Source organism: Bos javanicus, chromosome 6 (genome assembly GCF_032452875.1).
Source record: "Bos javanicus breed banteng chromosome 6, ARS-OSU_banteng_1.0, whole genome shotgun sequence".
NCBI lineage: Eukaryota > Metazoa > Chordata > Mammalia > Artiodactyla > Bovidae > Bos > Bos javanicus.
Window position 1 is genome coordinate 15184802 of NC_083873.1, and position 24503 is coordinate 15209304.

The window sequence follows — 24503 nt, forward strand, 5'->3', positions numbered from 1 at the left end:
AAATCATAATCCAGAGTGAAAAAAGTAAATGGTAGCATGCAGCCAGTCACCGCGGGCTTGAAAATAATACTGTACCTTTCCTAAATCCTAACTCTTGGGTGAGAGGAAGTTGGCAGAGGTCACCCCACATTTGTCCTTGGTTTTGCCCTGGTTTGATCACAAAATGCTATGTCCTCCCTGAGTTTCACAATATGCTCCTTATTCTAACAGTTCTGTCACTTGTTTCAAAGTGTTAGAGGGAGGGGCATAATTCAGAATCTCACTAGAACTTTTCTGAACCCATGTAACCAGCACCACTTTTCCTATGCTGATTTATTGGGGTGAGGGGTTGCCTTATGTCTAATTCTCTGTCCCCCCCAACACACACATTAAACCTGATCATCAAAAAAGACAAAAGGAATGGGCAGTGAAAAATGGTGCAGCGCACAGGTTTAATGGAAAGTTATTATCTTTAGACATAGTTCAAAATTTTGGAAAAGTGAAAAGCACATTTACTTCTGGGGGAAAAAATTTGTAAGATGTTCTAGAACAGTGAATCTCACCAGGCGATCGGCGCTAGGGTTGTTTATGTAAAAGTGTAACATCCTTGAAATTCACTGATATAAGGTCAGTGTCTCCCCACCACGGCTCCCAGCCAGGAGATCTGGCCCTTAAGGAGCTGGTACCTTTGATGCTACAATCTTGTTTACATCTGCAGGGCAGGGAATTGCTTGCTTTGCTTGAACGCTCCCTCCACCCCCTTCTAATTTGAAGTAATCGGAATCTAAATACAATTGCCAGGGCCCACTCTTCCATTTCTGCTCCGAGGAGAGAAAAACCTGAAGTCCACGTCTTAAATCAGCTCGGTCGGTGGTTTGTAGCACACACACACACACACACACACACACACACACACACACCAGCACCCTGCCTTTCCTCTGCATGCCTAATGTATTCCCTGGTGGTTCTGGGCATTAATTAGTTGTTTAATAGGAGTATGACTAAAAATGTAAAAGAAGGATTAGGAGCATGAAACGTATGTCCAGCTCCTTCCACACACTCGAGGAGGGAATGAGAATCATTCTGTATCTTCTATTTCTCCAGGAGCCATTTGCATTTCCCACCAGCTGCTCACTTCAGCTGCACTGGCGCTGGGCGAGGCGAGGACCCAAAAGCACGGCGCGGTGTCTGCGGCGGCCGGGACTGGGGTTAACTAGCCCCTGGCAGGCGAGACTCCAGACAGAAGGGGGGCGAGGGGAGTGTGAGCTTCCCGGAGCCCCTCCATCCCAGCCCCGGTTTGCAAACCTCGGAATACTGAAAGGGGGAGGGGGTGGCACGCGCTTATCTGCGCGTCTCTCCAGCGCAGTCCCTTTCTCTTTCCCTTGTCTCCCCGGGCGTCTCCGACTGTCTCTGGTTTTCTCACTCTTTCCCCACTTTTCCGTGAGATTCTCCATCCTTGCCTCCAGATGAAGGCAAGGTTGTTCTGCTCTGAGCGTCTCTTAATCTCTATAAAAATAAAAGAAAAGAAGGAGGCAGACATTAAACCATAACTCAGGGGTCTGGGGAGGCGGCAAAAAATCTTTGATGGGTAGAGAGGAAAATGTCTTTCTTGGACTAAATTATGTGATATGTTGTGACCTTAGATTTCAGTCGTGGGACTTGGGAGAAATTTGATTTTCTTGCCTCAGCACGATTTCAGAAATCAGAAATAGAAATCCTCCGAGACAGAGGGGAAATAAAAGTAAAAACAGCACGCGGGCATTTCCCCCTCATTTCTCTCCCCTTAAATAAAACTGTCTTGAATTTCCACCAGTAAAGAGAGAAAGTTTGAGTTTTCACGGATGTTATGTGGAGGTTAGAAATGGCTTAAAAATCTAGACTTCTCGTCAGTTTTCTTCCTGGCTGAAGAGGCTAACCCTTTCCATAAAATGAGTCCATCTGTCGACTGTTAGCTATTTCAAAGTGAAGGGATTTAGCACTCAAAACAAATTGAGCAAGTTTGTTTGCCTGTTTTTACTGCTAACTCAAATGAATTCAAAACACGGAGTAATTCAAGAAAACACATAACATATTCCAGACAGCTCCCAAATGTAGGGAAAGCCCAGCACCTATATGGTGACCTGGGTTATTTTAAACACCAGGCTTTCAAAGATGTATATATTTCACACACATTCTCCTGGCGTCATTATATTTTCTTAAAATTGCGAGATTTGGTATACTGATGTAGGAAGAGCAATACAACTTTTAGAGGGGATTTTATCCTCTCCTGAGACCCAAAGATGGGGGGCCTCTCTCATGGTGGGCCTGGTTGAGTTTTGCTCCTATGCAGGAAATAATATTAATGAGAATATAGGACCAGGAGCTGTGGTTGTTTTCCCATACTTTCCAAAAACCTACACTAACAGGATGCCCTAGAGACTGAAAGAACTTTGTCCAATTTGCCTGGCAGAGCCTTCCCACCTGGTCTTCCAGCGACTGGTGTTTATAGTCCTACCACTCAAAGGCGGGGTACAGCGAAAATATCTTCTGGCCACCAAAACACAAGCCCTTGCTGGAGTCAAGAAATCAGAAAATCAGGGTTTAGAAGTAGGGCACGCTTCGGAGAGCGAGGGGCAAATGCCCCTTCTGTTTTTACCCTTCTGTTTTCACACGTTCTTCGATTTTTAGGAGCAAATGTGGATTTGAGGGGAGCTTCCTTTCCCACCCCCACTGCCATCCCTTGCAATTTAATACCATGCCCGCCAGGAACCTTAACCTCGTCATTTTAAAAAATGAGATAGCCGTGACCCGGAGTGAACTTGTTGAGTGTAAGTACAGCAGAGGAAATTCTAGACTCCATGAGCACCGGAGCCTTGTCCAGCGCAATCCCTCGGTGCACACCGGTCAGTACGCGGCCGTGCCCACCTGCGCGCAGACACCGGGTGCTGTGCGCCGGGTCCACTCGCCTTGACCTCGACATGGTGTCGCCGCCGGCTGTGCTGGGCCTTCCGCGGAGGACAAGCCGGTAGCTCCCTTCTAGCTGTCTCCCTCCTACCCTCTTCCCAAACCCAGCCATCCCACCGACCCCCTGCTCATCCCACTTTTCCAGATTTCTGCTGTCATCCTCTTTCACCCCATCCCGCAACCTTCTCTCCAGCTTCCGGCCTTCCTCCGCAATCCCTGGTATCTATGAACTCTTTCCTCACCCTTGCAAGGCCTGAAAGAAGGTCACACACAGGCATATCAAACTCACACCCTACAAGCCTCGCCCCCAAACAAACCCAGGCATACTGTCCTTTGTTCCATTTCTTAGGCCACTTTCTCTGTCCCTGCCTCCCTCCCCGTCCGGGTTTCCACACACACACACACACACTCGCTCGCTCTCTCTCTCTCTCTCTCTCTCCAGGAGAACGTTTCTCCCCGACGTCTCCCCGACGCCCTTGCCCTTCCCCTCTGATTTATGAGAGCTCCTGGTTTGGCGCAGAATCCTTTTTCTTCTCCTCCTTCCCATCCTCCCTTCTTGCCCTCATTTCCACAGTGGGAGTGCTCGCGCCTGCTGCTCTGTCCGCTCCTGTCTGAGCGCCCTGCCCGGCTCCCTCGCCTGGTTTCCTTCCCCGGGCTCCTCCTCGGGCTCCCGGCTCCTGGGCCCGCGGGCCTTCACCTCCTGCTCCTGCCGGGTTTCCCGTCGCCCCTGCTGGCTCCCCCCGCGCCCTCCTGAGCGCCGCGCTCGCTCCTTGATCGCCCGCCGCGCTGCAGGCTCGGCCGCCCGCCCGCCCGCGCGCCCGCCACTGTGCAGTGGAGTTTGGTGGAATCTCTGCTGACGTCACGTCACTCCCCACACTGAGTCGGAGCCGAGGGAAGAGAGAGGGATGAGAGCGAGGGAGGGGAGAGAGAGTGCGAGAGCGAGCGAGAAAGCTGGAGTAGAGCGCAAAGAAACTGCCAGTGACGGCTAGATTCCGGAGGCCGCTGCGCGCCCTTGGACCCCTATCGGAACTTGGCACCCTCGGGAGCCCCGCAGTCCTCTCGGCCCGGGCTTCTCGGGCGCCGGCGGTGCAGTCCGCGTCTCGGTTCGCTGGAAATCTCTCCGGGACGCGGCGGGACGCGCAGACTGCAGCTCTCTCCCGGTAGCGGGTAAGTGGAGGCCGTCTCTCCCGCAGGGATGTGAGATAATGCGAGTTTGGAAATTTGTTCCACTTTGGAGAATCTTCTCCGAAGGTGATTTGTGGCTCTTGGGGGCTGTCTTCCCCCCGAGGTAACGCAGTTGGCAAACAGACCTTGCAAAGCCCTGTTCCTCTGGTCCCCAGCCACAGACACTAACAATCTATGGGGTGCTGAAGTCGAGTGGGAAGCGAGACCATGGCTGGCATTTAAAAGGAGGTATCTTCCCTTAAATCTTGGTGCCAACACTGCAGGGACAAATCCTCAGACAGAGGATTAGCATTCTCAAGATGAAGGGCCGGGTACAAAGTTTCAGCTACTGAAAGATTAGCCCCCTTCCCATTGTTACCAATTGGAAAAAAGATTCCATCTTAACTGGCAGTTAGTGACCTCTCAGGCCCAAGCGAATTACCTGGGAGCCAGGCCTGAATGCCAAGCTCACACAATTACTTCGGATTATAAATCCTTTAAATTGATTACCAGTCAACTCCAATCTTGCACTTTGGGAGATACATTTTAAATGGATACAGGGGAGACGACTATTTTCCAACCATCCAGTAAGGGAAAAATTATGATTCTAAATCTTAGAAATATGTTCCTCTTTTTATTACAATTTAATGATTTCTTTTCCGTAGCAATTTAGATGTCAAACCATCATAGGGTCCTGTGATTTTTATTTTATTTGTGCAAGCAATATGTCTTATTAAACTAAAAATTTTTTAAACTTTTACTACCATGAATTAAAATAATATTGGAGTTCATACATCCTAAAATACTTTATGAAAAATTAATTTGATTAGAGATATTTCCTCACATTCTTTTTAGGCCATTAATAAGAATTAATGTTGCTTTTAACATCATTTTGGAGGAAATCCATCTAAAAATACAAACACCAGTTATGTAAAGGAAACAAAGCACATAAGCAATATAGGCTGAGGATTTCTGTTGATATTACATAAAATAAGCATCCAAAGTTTCAATAGTCAAACTTTGCCTAAAAATGAAATAGCTACTTCATGTATGGAATGTTTTGCTCTACCTCAGCAAAACAACACTTAAATTATTCAGGTGCTTTGTTCCTCAAGTTGAGCATGTTTGTCCCCAAGTGTTCCTAAATCACCAATATTAATTGGTTTAAAAGAAGGCTTAAACTGCTAAAATACAGAACTGCATTAAGCAGTATTTTAATTTCCTTAAATGATTACCTACTGCAAATTAATTTACTGACTAATCTCACTAATTTAGTTCATTTAAAACATATGTTCTTATCATGTTTATTTTTAAACTTTCATCAAAGATTTTGTTATAGGATAACAATGTGAATGGAAAGGAGGGAAATGTGAAAGGATGTGGAATTATTAGGACTATGTTTCATTCCTACAATTTCATCTTATGGCAATCATCAGAAATTATTTTTAAGCAAATTGTTCTATTTCTTAGGGCTTGCCTGCTTGCATTAGCCAGTGTGGTTCAGGGTGTTCCCATTAGCTGTGTTGTGCTTTTTAGTGAGCTCACAATAGAAAACTCAAGTTGACCAAAACAAGATTGCCTGGCATATACATTCCAACCAGGACATGAACTTTTGGGGTGAGAACACCTTTCCAACAGGAAAAGTTGCTCATCTTAATTTGTGAGATTAGCCACTGAAGCCCCTCTCTAAATCTGGCAGCCAAATTTGTCTTGTAAGACTTGTCTTGACAGGGCAAGTTTAAGGATCAGCAGACGGGAGGGAATTGGAGGTCTCTTTTAAAAAATTACCTTCCCCAGTTATTTAGATTCAATTCATCTAGCAGGTTTGGTCATTATATGAGGGGGAAAAAAGTGCAAATCTCAGGACTCATTTTGACTGCAAAATAAATCCCCAAGTCACAAGGACATGTAGGAGTGAGCTAAGGAACATGCCTTGACCTTCTTTTCAGTCTTTAGAGAGGAGTTCTTGAAGATTTGTTTTGTATTGCTTTGTTTGGTCTTCAGCACTGAAGCGTGGGAGTGGGGGGGGGGGGGTAGGGGAGAATGTGTAATAATCGACTGACTTTACACTGAGCAATCCGATCTTTTTCTTTTATAGATTTTACTATTTTTAAAAATAAAAACTATCTGCGGTTACCATCTGCAAAGCTCTGGCTACCGGCTAATAATGCAGCCAATTCAGAAGTTAAAAAAAAAAAAAAAAGATTATCGAAATGATGATGACATGCAAATTTTCCCCGAAATTATCATAAGTAAACATTTGAAGTCTGGACTAATAAAATCCCATCTGTGTTACTTCATATCGAGTTAGTAGAAAGCTGTGATAATGAATTTTGTAATATCTCACGAACAGACATCTCAATCAGGGACTAATCCTGTGATTTTACTGCAGAATCACTAAATCTGGAACCGCCAAACTGCTACTTCTGGGCCCCCGAGCCCGCCAGGATCGGCAGAGCCCCCGCCCGCGTCCACCCGCGTCTCCAGGCTGGTGGGGGAACCGCCTGGAGAGCCCCACCCCCTGGATCCCCAGGCCGCTGCGCTAGGCAGCGACCTTGGCCCGAGGCCCCTGTGTCCCGGCTCCTTCCAGGAGAGGCCGAGGAACCTAGAAATGCGACTTAGGCCAAAGCCAGACCCTCCCCCCCCCAGCTCCCTGCCCAACCTCTGCCCCTCGAACAACCGGGCAAACGCCCGCCCGAAGCCCCAGCCCTGGATCCGAGCGAGAGGTGCCCTCCTGCCGCCGGCGTACCCTGGTTAGCGTGGAGCGAGGCAGGCGCCGAGATCCGAGGGGCCTGGGGAGCTGGGACCTTCATTCTTTTCTTCTGTCTTTAAAGCAGCCGCCGCTCTTCTACCCACCCCGACAGAGCCCCCTTGCCACCCACCTCTCCCGGTTTGCCTGTGGCGGAGAAGGGGGCGCGCATTAAACGCCTGGCTCGCTGCGTTGTGGTTGGAAATTTAAAAAAAGATTTGGTTTGCCGGGCAGGAGAAGGGGGAGAACTGGGGGGAGCCGTTCTCTCAGAGCTATTTCTCTACCCTTGGCGGGCAATAAACGCTCCGGGGACGTTTGCCCGCTCTCCTCAATCTAACTCACTCCACCTCGGTTCCCCTACTCTGCGATCTTAAATCATACTTTTGGGTAAATAAATGACCGGGTGAGTATCTCCAGGGGAAAGTGTGGCTAAATATGGAAAAGTGGCTTCTGATAGAAGAGAGGCCCGAAGCCAGTCCGCTCTGAGCATCCTAGGCCTTGGAGTCCTGTTTGTTTCAGAATTACAGAAAATCGAGGCGGGGGTGGGGGGGGGGGGGGGGGGGTTCTATCTAGGACAGGAACAACTTGACTCTAACACTCTATAAATGTTTACTGAGCTTCAGCTAAAGGACAAGCGCTGTGCTGGCCTTCGCACACAGCTCCCCACGGAGAAAGTCCTCTTCACCAAAATTTTGTATCCCCCCCCCCCAAGCTTGTCCTCGTGTTCAGACGGGCTTTTAACCCCTGACACAGGCACCCCTGTGAGTAGTTCCACAGCTTGGGTTCCCAGAACGCGGCTTTATCGGCCAAGAGCCCCTGGACCCATTGGCGGCAGCTCTGTAGAGAGATCCCCCCCACACACACACACTCCCACCCCCTCACACACACACTTTGGTAAACATTCAGATGTCCAGGACCTGGGGCAAGGGTGGGGATGAAGCCAGGCTCGTGCTGCCAGAGACTGCCAGGTCCGAGAAACACTCCTGAAACCTAGTACGGAGAGGCGCCTGATGGCTTGTGTTGAAGTCATCTGCCCCACAGGTAGCCTCCTGCGAGCCCTGTGCGCCCGCCCGCCGCCGCTTCTCACGGGCCTCCTTCTCTTGTTTTGCAGGTAACGGGGAATGGAGACCAACTGCCGCAAACTAGTGTCGGCGTGTGTGCAATTAGGTAAGAGTCGTTTCTTCTGCCAGGGTCACCCGACCTGAGACCGCGCCACGCGAGGGCGGCGAGAGGGCACTGGTCTTATAGCGAGGCCGCGCGAGGGGCACTTCCCGGAGGGGCCGGCCAGGGCAGGAAGGAAATCAGAACCTGGACGCCGGGGGACTCTCCTAGTGGGGGGCTGTGGGTGGGGAGGGAACCGCGCGCCGCGTCTCCAAGCCTCGGGCCTGCTTTTCGCGAGAGCCGCTGGTAGCCCGGGAGGCGCGGAGACAGAACATCGCCCTGCGCCGGGTTGCCAGACGGTCCCGGAGACTAGTCCGTCCTCCGCTCTTTCCTCTAACTGGGTCTCTGCTCTTTGTCCCTCTCTTTCCTCGTTCCTGCCTCCCTCCCCACTCTCTTCCACACCCCGATACTTTCCCCCGCCGTCCGGGGCGTCTCTCTCCCTGCACGTGGGGCGGGTGCGCGTGGCCCAGGCGTGCAGCCGGCGGCCGTTGAATGCCTCTTCTCCAAAGACTCCGAAATCAAAAAGGTCGAGTTCACGGACTCTCCGGAGAGCCGGAAAGAGGCGGCCAGCAGCAAGCTCTTCCCGCGGCAGCATCCCGGCGCCAACGGTAAGACTTGGAGCGAGGCGCAGGCCGAGCGCTGGGCGCCCGCCTCCCGGCCTCCGGGGCTCGAGTGAGGCGCACGCGGGCGAGGCCGCCAGACGGGGCGCGCCTGCTCGGAACTTAAGACTCTTGGCCTCGGGTTGGGACGGGAAGCAGCCGTCCAAGGAACGTTAATTCCTTTCCCGAAATTATACTGCACTCCTGAGACCCATCACCTCTCCCTCTCCCTCTTTCCTGATGATCTCCTGATGTGTGGCCTGATGTACGCACACCCCGAGCTACCTCCGTGCCTCTAGCTGGAGTGGAAAAGTGGTCCAACAGCGACCTCTGTCGCTCACTACGTCCCACTGCATGCAGCACCAGCAGGGCCCACCCCGTCCCGGCGGCCCTCGGCCGCGCCCCGCCCAGGCTTGTGGGTGCGGGGTTTACCGCTGAAGGCCAGCGCGCGAGGCTTGGGTTAGCATAGGTTCGCCCCGGTGGCTAGGTGGAGGAGCTGACAACAGCCCTACGGAGCCGGAGGGCAGCGACTGCGCGCAGCAGCTGAGGGGGGAATGGAGTGTGTGACCCGGTGGCACCACCTACCTGTGGTGCTGGTTGCAGGGTCTGGGTTTTGGCGGTGCGATCGATGGTCTGGTTTTATTCTGGAAGAGTCAAGGGCTATTGCTGCTCGAAGTCTGCAAGCGTAAAACTTAAAACGTCCTCTATGCACAGACCCAGTTGAATTGAATCGTGGTCTTTAGGGGTGTGTGTGTGAGGGGGAGGGAGGTTGAAGGGACAACCTTTCCTTAGGAATACAAGAAAAACTCAAATTTGCCGTTCGTCTATTCTCCATGTTTTCCAGGCTCCTTAATAAGTAAGTGCCTATTCTTAGGAGGTTGTTGACCTTTGATAATGTGAGGACATAACCACCCACCCACCCACATACACACACACACACACAGACCTCCGCCCCTAACCACCACTTTCTGGATTAAAATGTAAAGATACATATGTAATATGTGCTAGAGGGGGGCGAATTGGGACCCCCGCCAAGTAAACTTGCCAAGAAGAAAACAAAGACTCCGCATTGGGCTTCCCAGTGAATCGGAGAGAAAAGCACCATTTGTTGGAATAAAACGCCCAAAGTGGTATGGAGCTAACCGGCCTCGACACCGCGAAATATCGCTAGTTCTCCTGCTGGGCCAGTTAAACGCTCACTTGTCCAGGATTAACCCCATGGGGTTAAATGGGGCCTTGCAGAGATAACGTCGGGTGATTTCTGTCATTAAGATTGTGTTAAATTCTTCTTCTGTTTGATAATCGGTCGTAAAAATAAATTATTACACCGGAGTATGTTTGGGATATGGTTAAAAATCAAGAGCAGCGATGACTCCCGGAGAAAATGCTTTGTGCTGGTTGAGCCCTGGCTCCGGCCGGACTAGGGGAGCTCCCCAGTGTCGCTTCGCACAGCGCGGGCTGGCCGCCGCCCAGCCGAGGCTGACATTTCTCCTGCTTTCGGGGCCGAGAGATGCCAAATGTCTTTTCCTATTCTCACACGCATCTACCTGTTTATTGCCCCCAGGAATGGTTTTGAGGACAGGTGGTTACCATGGGAGTTTAGGACCTCTTAACCGAGAAGTCTGAGGTGGGATGTGGGCTTCCTATGTGGGCAAGAAGTGGGGGAGAGCCGGGGAGTCCTGTTCGCTGCAGTCAGTCACAAGTCACATCCTGGGCAGGTGGGCCTGGGTGTTTGCTTTTAATAATTAGCAAGTAAATAAAGAGCTAGAAATAATAAATGATTTTTCTTAACCATTACGTTTAGGCCCGGATTACTTTAGTGCTGGAAAAGGCTCTTCTCCACACAGCCAATAGTGTGTTTTCTGCCTTTTGAACTGAAGAAGAAAATTGCTGCCCAAACATGTTTAATGCCATTAATTAAGAAGAGACACGTGATAGGAAAAAATGCTGAAAATCTTGATGTTATTGGCTTCTAGGGAATTGGGTAGACCAAAAATGTCACACGAGTGGGGCAAAGCTACATAGTACCACTGAAAGAAGGTTGCCAGAGTCCCCTTAATGAATATAAGTAAACTTAACTTATGGAGTATGCAAACTCCTAGCCACAGCTTCCTTTAAATAAAAAAAAAGAAAGAAAGAAAGAAAAGATTTTTTCTCCTTAACTCTTTAATAGGTTTTATTTGCTTTTTTTTTTTTTTTAAGCGAAATAACTGACTAGGGTCACTATGATTATTTGATTCTTAAAAACTAGCTTACTTGCTTTTAAAAAGAAAAAAAAGTTTATAATGACATGCGATTTTCAAAAAGGGCCATGATATCCTATTATTATATTGGCACTACCCTCTCCTCATTTCCCCCAAACACCCTGTCCTCACTGAAGACTGAAAACGTTCTCTGAGTTGACAGGGTCGACCTCCTGGAGGCCCCTACTCTGTGTACCATCCCAGTTGAGTCCCCATTCTCTTGATACCCTTTGGAATGACCCAACGTCTGGCTCGAACCCTTAAACGGGAGTGGGCAGGAAGTAGGCTGAAGACCTCCTAAAGCCAGAGGTTTGAGAGAGGGTGGAGAGAGGAGCGGCTAGGTATGGTAAGTGAAGAGAGGAAGAGTTGACACGTTAAACAGTACTCTCCCCCCTTCCCGGCCCCCTTACAGAAGGGGCAGAGGCCCGCTTGGAACATCTCCCTAGAACAGACGTCCTTGGCTTTCCTTCCCTTTGGGTGTCCCAAAACGAGTTTCCGTTTGGCAGAACTCAAAAAGTTGTCTTGACCTTCAGGAAGAGGATGGAATGATCCTCCCCTGCCAATAACCTTTAAATTTCGGGGTAGTGACCCTGGATTGGGGGCTGTAATCCACCGACCTGCCGAGATCGGTCCCGGCGCCTGGCTTCGCGACCAGACCTGGGGCGGGTATCTTCCCCGGGCCTCCCCCAGCGACTCGATTAATTTTTAAATCGTTCTGGCAAAGCAGTTGAGCTGAAAGCGTTCGCCCCGGGCCTCTGGTGCGCGCACTTTCTTCCCTAGGGACGAGGACGCCAAGGCCCCAACCGCGACACACACCGCCTCCCGAGGCAGCAGCCGGCTCTCCGTCTTCCTCAGAGCACCCGGGGTAACCCCGACGCCTTAACGGCCGCAGAGCCCTATTCATTCAATCACCAAGTGCTCGCGAAGCACATTCACCACTGATTCCTAATGTCCCCCAAAGCAAGTCACCCGATTTCTCTACGCCATTACCAAACGACTTTAATGCTAACAAGCAGACCCACAAAAGCAGCCCAGACCACCTCTAGCAAAAAGCAAAACCGTGCTGCGTGGGGCGGCGGTTGGACCTGAGCTTGGTCAGAGAGAAAGGGGAGTATTTAAAAGGGTGGTGTTAATCTTAGTGCTAACAGGGGGAAGGGGACCGGGATGTGCTGGAGGAGAGTGAGGAAGAGCGGACGTGGGGAAGGAGAGCATTCCTTTTTTTTTTTTTTCTACTCACAGCCCACCCCGCGCCAAATCTGCAGTTTATCCGCAGAGCTGCCTCTCCTTTGTGTGTGTGGATATGTTTTCCCCAAGAGGGGAAATTGTCCGAAAGTAGTCAGTCCCCAGCGGTAGGCAGTCTTGACCGGTCGCGTTCTTCGGTGCCGCCGACGCGGTGCGCGCTCCAAGGTGCGCAGGGCTGGCTCTGCAGTTAACCCGCACCGCCCGCCGGTAATATATGCAGCAGTTGTTAGAGCGACTCCGGGGAAAAGGAAATGTATAACGAAAGCTTATTCGTGAGCAGGAATATACTAATGGAACAATCTGATGTCTTCTTAATCCTATGTAAAAAGCTTTGTCGTCTTCCTAATATTGACTGAATGGGTAATTAATGGCTCTTCATCTAGGCGAATACCCTATAATCCAAAGATAGGCAAAAGACAACAAGCCCAAGGTGGAAGACAAAAGGCCCAACTGCGGTCGTCACCCTCCTCCCTCCCACCCTGCACTGAGGGTCTTCAAATGGGAAAGTTTCCTCTCAGGAGAAAAAAGGCAAGAGTAGGAGAATATGCATACTTTTCCCGGGCTAGATTTAACCACAGAACCTGGCTGCCCAGCTCCATACTCCACAACTCTGTCTCTCCCCCACCAGCCCTTCCCTCTGCGTTTCTTTCTTCTCAATTCCTCTAGAAAGCCCCCCACCCCCCGACCCTTCACTGTGGCCCAGTTCAGCACGTTTCCCCCCAAGGCACCCATTTTTCATTTAGAAAAGCGATTGATCACAGAGGACCAATATATGAGGTCCTCTGAGTCAGGCAAAGAAATAAGTGCCTTTCTGAAAAAAGATAGAGATTCCATTCTTTTACAACCCAAGACAGACAATCGGTGAGAACTAAGGTAGTTGGGAGGGGATGGAAGAAATTAATAGAAGGAGAGGTAGTAGGCAAAATTATGTATACATGTTAAAGAGTGATCAGGAGTGATGGAGTCAACTCCACTGTGAGGATCTGACATGAAGAGTGCCCAAGATTCTCCCAGCGTGTTTTTAACAGGCTGACATTTTAATTTAAACCTTTAGAAGTAATATATTACTTGGGTTATTACAATGAGGTGGGTTCCTTTTTTGGGGGGGGGGTCAGCTGACAGCTTTTAAAATATTATTTCACTAGGGAAATAAAAGCTTCATCTCAGATTATAGGTGGGTATTTTTGGATTTATGTGATTTATGGTCACCATGACAACTAATGCTGAATGTTAGCTACCAGCATGTCTGGGAGAGGGGAAGACAGAAAGAAGGGGAACAAGAGAAACAGAAAGGGAGACAGACATGAGCAGGAGAGGGGAAAAATAGAGAAAAAGAGAGAAGCATTTCAATCCAGTTTTTTAAAAAGTGACTTTAGTTAGTCCCATGTCACTTCTGTCTCTCTGGACCTAGAGATTGATGTTTATTCATTCCTTGTCTTTCTTGTATCCCATACACAAGTATACCGTTCTCTTTATTTTTCCACGTGTAGTTGTGTTCTGCGATTAAATGAGCACCTAATAAACCTGTAGCATTAACAGGCTGCTGTGAAAAGGCACTACTGCGTGCCTGCTTAGTGATTGTAGCACCCCCACTAACACGACCCAGAGCTTCCTCCAATCTCTGGCTCTTCTCTTCCCCTGCCAGTGTGGGGTGAAGAGAACCCCCCAGCCAGTTACCACAGACTTGAGGTGGTTGTGTGAGGGACAGAGAGATGGGTACCATTTTCAGGGACCCAGAGAGGGTGGGTGTTGCTCAGTACCTCTACAGACTTCTGATTCTGAAAGAATCTGCCACTTTTTGCAAACCTGCACTTTTTAAAATTGCATTTACGGAACTGGGGTGGGGGGGTGGATCAGTCACAATAAACCTTTAATTTCTGGGTGTTCCAGCTGCATGGCTCAGGTCTGGGAACAGCAAAGAGGCCCTTTCCAGCATGATTTGTGTGCAGAGAAAAGCCAGGCAGAGGAAGGAGGGGAGGCAGAGCCACTTCTCGGGCAAGGTGCAAGGTCTCCCTCTGAGCTCTGCACCCTACACTGCATGCTCATGCACACACACACACACACACACACACACACACACACACACACTCATGCCTGTCACAAGCCTTCGAGCTGAGTCCGGCAGGATCTCATCCTTGAGCTAATCTGGACCGTAGCAAGACTCCCACCCCTCTATGGCTTGACAGCTCAAGGAGACATCTAATTTCACTATCTTTCATATGGGCTTTGAGGACAGACTTTTTCCCCCCAGAGTCTCGAGTCGCTCGCTTGGGTCCCAGTTCACATCTCTGCTGCCCGCTGCAGAGAGGTTAGCGGTGCTGCCTCACCCCTCTCATCGAGATGGCCAGAGGGCCTTTGTGCAACTAACACTAAAGAGTGTGAAATTAAATAAGACCTTAAGACTGGTAATCGGTGGCAAATACCAGCTAGAAACATGCCTAACCCTGTGTCACACATTTCCCTCCTCAAGGGTCTTTCTTTGAAAGAATAAGCAAGAAAACCTGATCAAAACGATATCTTCTGAGTGGAAAAACCAAACCCATACTGCGCTTCCTGTCCTCTCCCCACCCCAGCCATGCAGCTTCCCTGGACCAACTATGCTGATTTTTTTTTTTTTTTTCTGGAATGACAATTTCTGTGATGGCTGCTGAAGACATAGTCATTTCTTTTTTTAAAAAAAATATTTATTTGTTTGGCTGCACTGAGCCTTGGTTGTTGCTTGTGGGATCTAGTTCCCTGACCAATGATCAAATCTCAACCCCTCTGCACTGGGAGCACAGCCTTAGCCACTGGACAACAAGGGAAGTCCCACAGTAATTTCTAGAACCAGCTAAAGAGTGGGGTGGGGGATAGGTCATGTAATAGTAGTGTTGAACTTGCAACATACCTAAGATTCCCTTACTTTCAACTCCTTTGTCATCTATATTGCCCAGACCTGTGCACCCACAAGTTTTTTGTAGACTAAATCTAAAAATTGCCCACCACCACTACAGTTTTAACTGAAAAGTGTTTCTTGTACTATACACTTGCTTTTCCTCTTCTAGACTTGTCATGTTGGAGCACCCCTACCAACCATGGAGTGAACATGTTGGGTGGGCCTGGCAGGGTGTCACCCAGTATCAATGTGTAAAGTGATCTGAAGATTAGGAGGGAGTTGAACCTCTGGCTAGAAAAATGCAAAGAAATACCTCCCCTGCTCCTTTGGGGTGAGGGGAGGATATATTATGTACATTCATTTCTATCTATAGAGGGGTATATGCATGATTTTGTTTTCACTTAACCAGAGTTCTTCAAATAATTTCTTTCTTTATTCGCCACTTGACTTTGCAGTGAATCAATACAGTTTAAGATTCTTATCTTTGGGGGCTTTCAAGCTGATCACCAGCACTTACAACATCTCCTACACTTTGGCACTGTGAGGAGCTCCCACTTGCCCTTGGGTTTTTCACCCACTTTGGAGTCTAGGTTAGGTCCTTCATACGTGTGTATTTGCCTTGAGGAAAGTTCCGTTCATTGAAAAAGCCAATGAGCTTAAATCAAAATTCCATGCATTTAATGAGAGATGGGCTTAGAAATCTACATGGCTCTGTGGAGCTTCTCAGCTCTTCTGAGTTTTGAAAACCACTCAGAGCCTTCACCAAAAATTGTAACTCCAGGATTTGAAACTTGAAGAAACAAGGAAGAGAGTATGTTCACTGTGGAGGAGAATCTTTCATTCTCTGATGTGATGGAGTTTCTTTGTGATATGAAGGCATGAGCATGTGCTGTTGTGGGGACTGTAGCTATGCCGAGGTTTAAGAAAAGGTATTGGAATATGATTAGTAAACATATTGGGCAGAAAAGAACTGGATTCATATTGACTTAGTTATAGGTCATCGGCTGTCAGTGCAGTGGGAGGAGATATTTACTTTACGCATATACTTTATGATCTTGAGGGAATTAGAGGAAATTCAATAAGAAAATGGCTAGAAACATTTAAAACCCTTATTTAAAAGACTTAAGCAAATTAGAGTCTTATCAGATTAAAAACCACTACAAATGTAAGAGCATTGTCTTCGGTGAAACACTGGGGGGTCTGAGAAGGAGAGTCTACCAAATCTCAGGGATAAAACGCGTCATTTAAGCACCCGATAATGAGCAGAATGTAAATTAATTTAACCTTCTTTACCAACAGGCTGCTTATGTAATATGTATAATTTAGTGATAAGATTTCAGAACCTAATATAGCTGGATGGATGAGTCTCAGCTAATGCAGACCTGTCACATGGGGATGTGTTCTGCTCTGAGCAGGTGTGTGTGTGCATGGAATGGGGTTAACTGGAATAAAAGGTTAAAAAAAAACAGAAATGCTGATTTAAAGCTTCCTATGAAGAAAGCTCCTCCTGTTAGCTAAAATCTTCTTACACTAGGATGATACTTTGGGCAGAGACTAAAAAATTCTCATTTGGTCCTTTGGACTGCTCTCAAGCTTGTTTAAGATGGGGGAGGAGTTGCAGATACCATGAGGTGGGGGAGCAGGGCAAAGGAGAGACACAAAAGTTACAAACATATTTGTTGTCCGCTTTATCCACTCCGCCTCAAACTGAATGAATTTCTCAATCTTGGGAACAAGAACAAGGAGGGAGTTTTTTGAAGATACCTCATACTGGTGTTGCAAATCATTGACTGTAATGTCAAACAAATACACATTCAGGGATGATAACACTAACTCCACAATAAAGCAATCGTCAATGCAGAAACCCAGGGGAGATTAGTTTGTGCTCTTCAGCTGACCTAAGCCAGAGGACAAAAGGACTTTCACAAATTATTTTGAATAATATCTTTGGATTTATTTCTTTAATTTCTGTGGAAATAGTGCTATAAAGATTTACGTGTCCCCAAAGGTGTTTTTTCCTTTTGTCTCAAATAAATGAACAAGGCTTTATTTTTCCTTGTTGAGTGTCCTCCTAGGCTTTTGCCCTTCACCCACAGCCTACTTCTCTGCCTGCTTGGACTCCAACAATTCAAGACAGCCTTGAGCTCCCTAGGAATAGAAAATGACTTCAAAATTATCCTTGAAATTGGTTATTTGGCAACATTCTTAATTGTACGGAAATTCATTAAAAGCATATTTTATATATAATTAGCTCAAAGTTGTTGATTCTACAGGCTTTATGGATTTGAATCTGATTGATAATAAAGTAAACAAGAGAGTCAAATTTAAAGCAAGATTCTCTGTTGGGTTAGGAGGTGCTTAATACAGTGTATAAGGAATTTGAAAGCCCTAGGATATGTGTCTTAATCAACGTTAAGTAGAATGGATAAGCTTTCAGCATTTTGAAAATGCTGGGTTAGGGTTTCTGTTCTATTGTGTGTTTTCTGTCTGGGGACTAATAAGCATTACAGAGAACGTGATCTGAGGCGACTTTTTATTCTTGTATAAATCCAGAGTGAACCACCAAACAGTTGTTCGTTTAAAGTCAAGGTAATTTTCTTTTGACGGGTCCATTTGCTTCTGATTTCTAATTTATTAGCCTCTCTTCTCAGGGCTCTGTCTTCTTTGCAATTAAAGTAAAGCTTCTTCAGATTAGCGCTGGAGCATTCACTTGACAGGTTGTTTGGAAAATTTAAGATCGGAGAGATGATTTGTTGGTGTTTTAAATTTTTTCTGGTTTTAAGTAGTATGTCTCCTTTCCTTGCAGGGGGAGAAAAACACCTCTAGGTAGGGAATGAGTGTAGTGAGACGCAAAAGGGGAGGGGGGTGCTGGGTGCCTGCCTTGTTGATCCTTGTACCCCTCAGCCTTCGACCTTTCCGCTTTTTTCCAAAGAGCTTTTTACTCCCAGCCTCGTCTTTCCACCTCCCCATCAAAACTAAAAGCCGGATCGTCTTGGGCCGGGCCGGAGCAGAATTCCCGGGAGCCGGCGGGTGTAGACTCTGCGGGCGCACCGAGGTATTAGCCCGGCCCCGCACATCTGATAGGTGCAGACAGGATGGGCCCGCCGTCACGGCTCGGGGGCTCCTGATTGGTATGGAGCCACGTCACTCCAGCCGGCGAAGGGTCTGGGAGGAGGCGGAGGCGGGGAGGGTCGGGGAGGGTTGGGGAGGGCAACGGCCGAGTGACGTCTCGGCACCAGGAAGCCCGCCTCTGGTTTTAAGATGTTAGGCCAACAGGGAAGCTTAGAGCCGCAGAACTGGTCCGTCGCTCGTCTGGGTGCTGGGAGCTGAGCTGCGGCGAGGCCAGGCTCGAGCTCTACTGCCCGAGGGGGTGTGCGTGTGCGCACCGCGGAGGGTGCGCCCAGAGGCCCGCGCCGCTGCCGCTGCCGCCGCCGCCGCCGCCGCCGCCGCCACGGGAGATCTAATATCAGCTACCTGTCCCTGTCACTCTTGACACTTCGCTGTCAGGGCTGCCGCGCGGGGGGCGGGCAGAGCGCGAACGGCGTTAGCTTTCCTTATTGGAGGGGTACGAGGGGGAGGGAGGGAGGGAAGAAAGGGGTCTTTGCCCACTCTTGTTTCGCTTTGGAGCTTGGAAGCCTGCTCCCCAAAGACGCTCCGAACCATTCTCTCCTACCCACATCCCCATGTCTCTCCATTGACCCGCTGACTTTCGGCCGCTGGATCCTTTCGCTTGAGCCTTCGCAAGGAGCCGGGGGGCGGCTCGGCTCCAGGACTCCGCGCGGGTTGTGTTCCCGGCTCCGCCCGCGGCGGCCACCGCGAGGAAACTCCGTGCCTGGAGCGGGAAGCGGAGCAGGCGGCTGCGGCGGCCACGGGGCTTCGGCGGGGCAGCAACCCAGGACTCGTAGGGCGGCGCGCTCCTTCGTCCATGAACTGCATGAAAGGCCCGCTGCACTTGGAGCACCGAGCAGCAGGGACCAAGCTGTTGGCCGCCTCCTCGTCCTCCTCTTGTCACCATCCTCAGCCGCTGGCCATGGCTTCGGTCCTGGCTCCCGGTCAGGCCCGCTCCCTGGACTCTTCCAAGCACAGGCTGGAGGTGCACACCATCTCTGACACCCCCAGCCCCGAGGCCGCAGGTAAGGCGCCGCGCGGCCCCGAGGAAGTCGGCCCCTCCTGGGGGAGGCGTGGTGGGAGTGGTCGTTCGGCTCGCTCCCCGCAGAACTTCCGGAGCCAGGGTTGTACGTATCCCGCGTCCCTTCGCTCTGCATTGACTGCCCGGCTGGGGTGGCGCGAACCACGCGAGTCGTTCTGCACCGCCCTCTCCCCCCATTACGACCCTGACCTCCCTTCCTTTTTCTGGGTCACAAAAATCCCAGCATCTCCGTTCTAGACCTTCAGAGGCCGCCCCCCCCCCCCCGCCCTCCCCAACCCTTATGCGGTCCCTGTTCTTCTCTCGGCTTTCAGCTCCGAATAAGCTCCGCTTGTTAGAAAAATAGTTGTGAAACTACGCCTCAGAAGAACGGGCGTTTTTTGTTTTTGTTTTTTTCTTCTTCTTCTAAAGGGCAGAGGAACTTTGGTGCCTCGCCGAATCCCAAAGCGTACTTTTCCTAGCCTTTGGAAACCGCATCGATATCTGAGCTTTCTACCGGGGGAGTTCTGTAAAACACGCGCGTGAGGGTGCCCCGAGAGATTTGATGTGTCCGCTCAGAAGCGCATAAATACACTTGAAAGCACAGGCTATAAAAATGAATGTGCCGTAGCAGTGAGATAAACATGTAAATAAAACGTGCGGCGCTGGGGGAGGGGAGGAAATGGGGCGCGCACACCCACACTCACGTCTGTACACCCCGCAGACGCAGCGCTTTCCGTGGCCCGGAGCGGCGGCTCGCACACTCCTCCCCCGCCAGACAGCCCGGCTCTGGCCTCTGCCGCCTGGTCCAGTTGGCGTTGGCAGGCAGCAGGTGGGCATGCTGACGGGGACCTCTGTGTTTCGTTTTCAGAGAAAGATAAGAGCCAGCAGGGAAAGAATGAGGACGTGGGAGCCGAAGACCCGTCCAAGAAGAAAAGGCAAAGGCGGCAGCGGACTCACTTCACCAGCCAGCAGCTACAGGAACTGGAGGCCACTTTCCAGAGGAACCGCTACCCGGACATGTCCACGCGCGAAGAAATCGCAGTGTGGACCAACTTGACGGAAGCACGAGTCCGGGTAGGAGCCCGCACGGAGCCGGGGAGGGCGCTGCTGGGATGCCGGCCCTGTAGATCAGGAGGGAGGGCGAAAGGCAGAGCCGTCACCAACCTAACGGAAGCACGAGTCCGGGTAGGACCCCTTACGGAGCCGGGGAGCGCGCTGCTGGGGTGCCGGCCCTGTAGATCAGGAGGGAGGGTGAAAGGCAGACCCGTCCGGGAGAGCTCGGGTGGGTGCCTTTGCAAAGGCAGAAGGCCTCGCGGAGGCCCCAGTTGTGAGGTCACAGCTCCCCCTTCCGAGACCAGCCGCGAGCCTGAAGCAGGCGCCGGGAGCGGCCCCGGCTCACCGCCCCCTAACACAGCGCGCTCCCAAACGGGGCCGCGTGCATTCCGCTGCACAGGGCATTGTGTTCCCGGTGTGCTTTCGCCAGACGAGCGCTAATAAAATCCTTCCCAGGCCGGGAGCTGAGGACAGGCTCCGACCTGCGCGCATTTAACAAGGAAAACCCGCCTGAGACACGCAAGGGTTGGCCCTCCCTGGAGAACTTTCGTGCCCGGCCTAGCCGGGCCTTTTCTTTACTCGGCTCACCCTCATCACAAGGTCTTTGCGGTTTTTCTGCCACTCAGTTGTCTCCCACACCCTATACTCGGTTTTGTGATCTGCGGAAGCAGTTTTAATACAGAACTGCTATCCTGCTGTCCTCTTAGAAAGAAAAAAAAGAAGAAAGACTTTTCTACTTGGTTTATTTATCTTCTCTCAGGAGACTGTTACACCCTTCCTCCCAATTATAATAGTTTTATTAAAGAAAAGGCTTACCTTTGTAGCAAATCTGTGCTTAATGAATTGGCAAAAATGAACTTAAATAAATTACACGGTAGCAATATCCTGGTTTGTGCTGGTCGGTGGAAAACTCCAAATTTGTTAGGATTCTGGAAGTAGAAAACACATAGCAAGATCCAGAGGTTTTGCTGTTTAAAAAAAAAAAAAAAAAGCTCTGGATGGAAAAAGAGCCCCCAATTAGAACTGAGAAAACACTGTATAACACTATTGATGAAAAGAATAGACCAAAATGCGCTCCCAAAGCAGAGAGAGGAAGGCAGTCTCTGAGTGGCATCTGTGTAGGGAATGAGGCTAAGCTAGTGGATATAGGAACCAGGATGAAGTTGGAAATGGTTTTAGTTTAACAGCGCAGACCTATGTTCAGGCCCGGGCCGCGTGGTTTTTGCGCAAGGTCAGTTTCTCGTTAGCTTTCCTGCGCTTCTGGGGAACGGGCCTCGCACGTACTCTTCTCGCCTGGGCAAAGTTTAGGCGGCCAGGGTAGAAAAGGCAAGTAATTTAAATGAAAACAATCTATGGGGTCTCCGGAACCCTTTGGAAAAACCCTACCCCACCCTCTTCCGCTTTTCAGCAGTCCCTCGCGAGTCCCCTGCCGCCGCTGCGCTGGGCTCTCGCTCCCTCCGCCTGCCTCCTTCTAGGCCCGCTGCTTGTCCAGCCAAGTGGGGAATGAAGCTTGCTTTTTATAGCTGTCGGGTGCAAAGAGGAAGGGGGATAAAAAGGAAATCGAGAATGAAAGGGAAAAAGAAAAAAAAAAAAAAAGCGGATTAGGCGTCTGGGCCTGGCTGAGATGTGTAATGTGAAACATCACCGGTGTCAGCTCGGAAATCTCGAGCCAGGCCTCACTCCAATACACAAAAGCCGCCGTCTGGGGCGACGGGCGGGCCCGATGTGGATTGAGAACGGGGTTGCGTCTGGGCCATCGGACGCGGGTGGGGGCTGGCCGGGCTGGGCGACCGCCGGCAAAGCCCTGCAACTAGGCCGGGCCGGAGCAGCGCCGGGCGCGCGGGCCTGCCCTGGGTGGGCGGAGAGTGTGAAGGAGCGGAGCGAGGGGTGGGGAAGGCTGTAGGAGAGACTCGCTCAGGGTTCCCGGAGATGTACACGCCAAACTCATGGGGTTTAATGAGCTGTCGGGGAGGTGGGCTTTTGCTTTTTTTTTTGGTTCTTTTGGCTAGGCGAGGAAGGGGGTCGCGGCCGGGTGCCTGATGAGGGCGCTCGTTCTGTGGAGTAGCGGGGCGGGAGTGAAGATCCCAGAGGGGAGGAGGGGTTGTGGGAGAGAGCACGGGCCTCCCAGCCCCTTGTCCTCATCCCTGGGTCTGTGGCTTTGGAATGCAAGCAAGTTTGCAAGGTGGCCGGGGAAGGGTTGGGCAGAGAGCCCGCTGCTCCGCATTTATTTTTCAGTAAGTGTTTTTGGCCCCTGAGGAGGACCGGGGTTAGTGAACACGCCACCCGCAGGCCGCCTGGCGTTGAGCTGGGGTTTGTGGCGCGACTCAGAGGCCGGACTCGCAAGCCTGAACCGGTCGGGGCCTCTGTGTTGGGACGGGGCTCTGGCAGCTTGGGGCGCAGGGGAGGGGAGGTGGGTGGGGGCGGCTGAGGAAACTTGTGGTGGCGAGGGTGTACACTTAGGTATCGGAGGGGGGGATTGCTAGTGCTTTCCGGGAGCAAGGTTTTGCTAATCCGATCTGTGGCGTCTGTTCGATCCTTGCCCTCCATCCCCAGGTTTGGTTCAAAAATCGCCGGGCCAAATGGAGAAAGCGGGAGCGCAACCAGCAGGCCGAGCTGTGCAAGAATGGCTTTGGGCCGCAGTTCAACGGGCTTATGCAGCCCTACGACGACATGTACCCGGGATATTCGTACAATAACTGGGCCGCCAAGGGCCTCACTTCGGCCTCCCTGTCCACCAAGAGCTTCCCTTTCTTCAACTCTATGAACGTCAACCCCCTGTCGTCGCAGAGCATGTTCTCCCCGCCCAATTCCATCTCGTCCATGAGCATGTCGTCCAGTATGGTACCCTCAGCAGTGACCGGCGTCCCGGGCTCCAGCCTCAACAGCCTGAATAACTTGAACAACTTGAGCAGCCCTTCACTGAATTCCGCGGTGCCGACGCCCGCCTGCCCTTACGCGCCGCCGACTCCTCCGTACGTTTATAGGGACACGTGTAACTCGAGCCTGGCCAGCCTGAGACTGAAAGCAAAGCAGCACTCCAGCTTCGGCTACGCCAGCGTGCAGAACCCGGCATCCAACCTGAGTGCTTGCCAGTACGCTGTGGACCGGCCCGTGTGAGCCGCGCCCCACCGCACGGGGAACCTAGGACCGTGGATGGGGCAGCTCTGCCCTTAAAAGACTGGGAATTATGCTAGAAGGTCGTGGGCACTAAAGAAAGAAAGGGAGAGAGAGAGAAGATATAGGGAGAAAAGGAAACCACTGAATTAAAGAGAGCTCCTTTGATTTCAAAGGAATTTTCTCAACGTCTGACATCTTTCACTAAAAGTATTTCCAACAGTTTCGAGGACACACAAATGTTTGACTGGATATGACATTTTAACATTACTATAAGCTTGTTATTTTTTAAGTTTAGCATTGTTAACATTAAAATGACTGAAAGGATGTATATATATCGAAATGTCAAATTAATTTTATAAAAAGCAGTTGTTAGTAATATCACAACAGTGTTTTTAAAGGTTAGGCTTTAAAATAAAGCATGTTATACAGAAGCGATTAGGATTTTTCGCTTGCGAGCAAAGGAATGTATATACTAAATGCCACACTGTATGTTTCTAACATATTATTATTATAAAAAAATGTGTGAATATCAGTTTTAGAATAGTTTCTCTGGTGGATGCAATGATGTTTCTGAAACTGCTATGTACAACCTACCCTGTGTATAACATTTCGTACAATATTATTGTTTTACTTTTCAGCAAATATGAAAAAAAAATGTGTTTTATTTCATGGGAGTAAAATATACTGCATACAAATTGGTCTGGATTCTTTCTGCCCTCCTCTGTCACCTGGCCAGGGTTTCTCAGTCACTACTTCCTAAACAAACCAGTTCCCTCTGCCTGCCTAGTTAAATACACAAGGCAGCAGGACTTATTTAAATTTGGTAGAAATAAATTATAGTCATTCATCAGAAACTCAAAAGAAAAAAGAGGCACTCAGAAAAAAAAAAAAAAGCTGCAGTCTGTTCTTGTCGCCCAGATTTTTCTTTGGCTGAAACCCAAGGGATTCCATTATTGCTAGCTAGCAAATAATATAAGAAAGAAGAAAGGAGAAAGAAATATAGAAAGTACCTTAGCTTGGAATGACTCTCAGGTTTACTCCTTTGGGGAGGGAACCAGCACACCCAGTAAATTGTTCTGGAGAAGTATGTATGTGTGTATACATGTACAGTTTATATACATTCCTCTCAAGAGGAATAGGTCTATAAGTTTACAAGGAAACACCTCCAGTTCAAAATATTTAGGCCTCCACGTTTATCTTTCAGGCTTAAGTAGAGAGATTCTTCATGTTATATTACATTACTATTTCC

The 24503-nt window shown here is 49.8% G+C and overlaps 1 protein-coding gene and 1 long non-coding RNA gene across 4 annotated transcripts; one reads left to right on the forward strand and one right to left on the reverse strand.

Annotated features, from left to right (window-relative positions):
• Positions 1-407: 407 nt before the first annotated feature.
• On the reverse strand, positions 408-2800 carry LOC133249255 (uncharacterized). Its single transcript, XR_009736894.1, has 2 exons — positions 2440-2800; positions 408-1485 (listed from the first exon to the last, which is right to left on the reverse strand). It is a non-coding gene; the product is annotated as an uncharacterized LOC133249255 (long non-coding RNA).
• An 825-nt stretch (positions 2801-3625) lies between these two features.
• On the forward strand, positions 3626-23952 carry PITX2 (paired like homeodomain 2). Of its 3 annotated transcripts, XM_061419390.1 has the most exons (5): positions 3626-4089; positions 7947-8002; positions 8467-8604; positions 19953-20158; positions 22691-23952. In XM_061419390.1, the coding sequence occupies exons 2-5, from the start codon at positions 7957-7959 to the stop codon at positions 23252-23254; spliced, it is 954 nt and encodes a 317-aa protein (XP_061275374.1). In that variant the 5' UTR covers positions 3626-4089; positions 7947-7956; the 3' UTR covers positions 23255-23952. The 3 variants fall into 3 exon arrangements, with proteins under 3 accessions (XP_061275374.1, XP_061275375.1, XP_061275373.1); XM_061419391.1 differs by lacking the exon at positions 8467-8604 and having other exon boundaries at positions 3714-4089; XM_061419389.1 differs by lacking the exons at positions 3626-4089; positions 7947-8002; positions 8467-8604 and adding an exon at positions 18159-19088.
• The last annotated feature ends 551 nt before the right edge of the window (positions 23953-24503 follow it).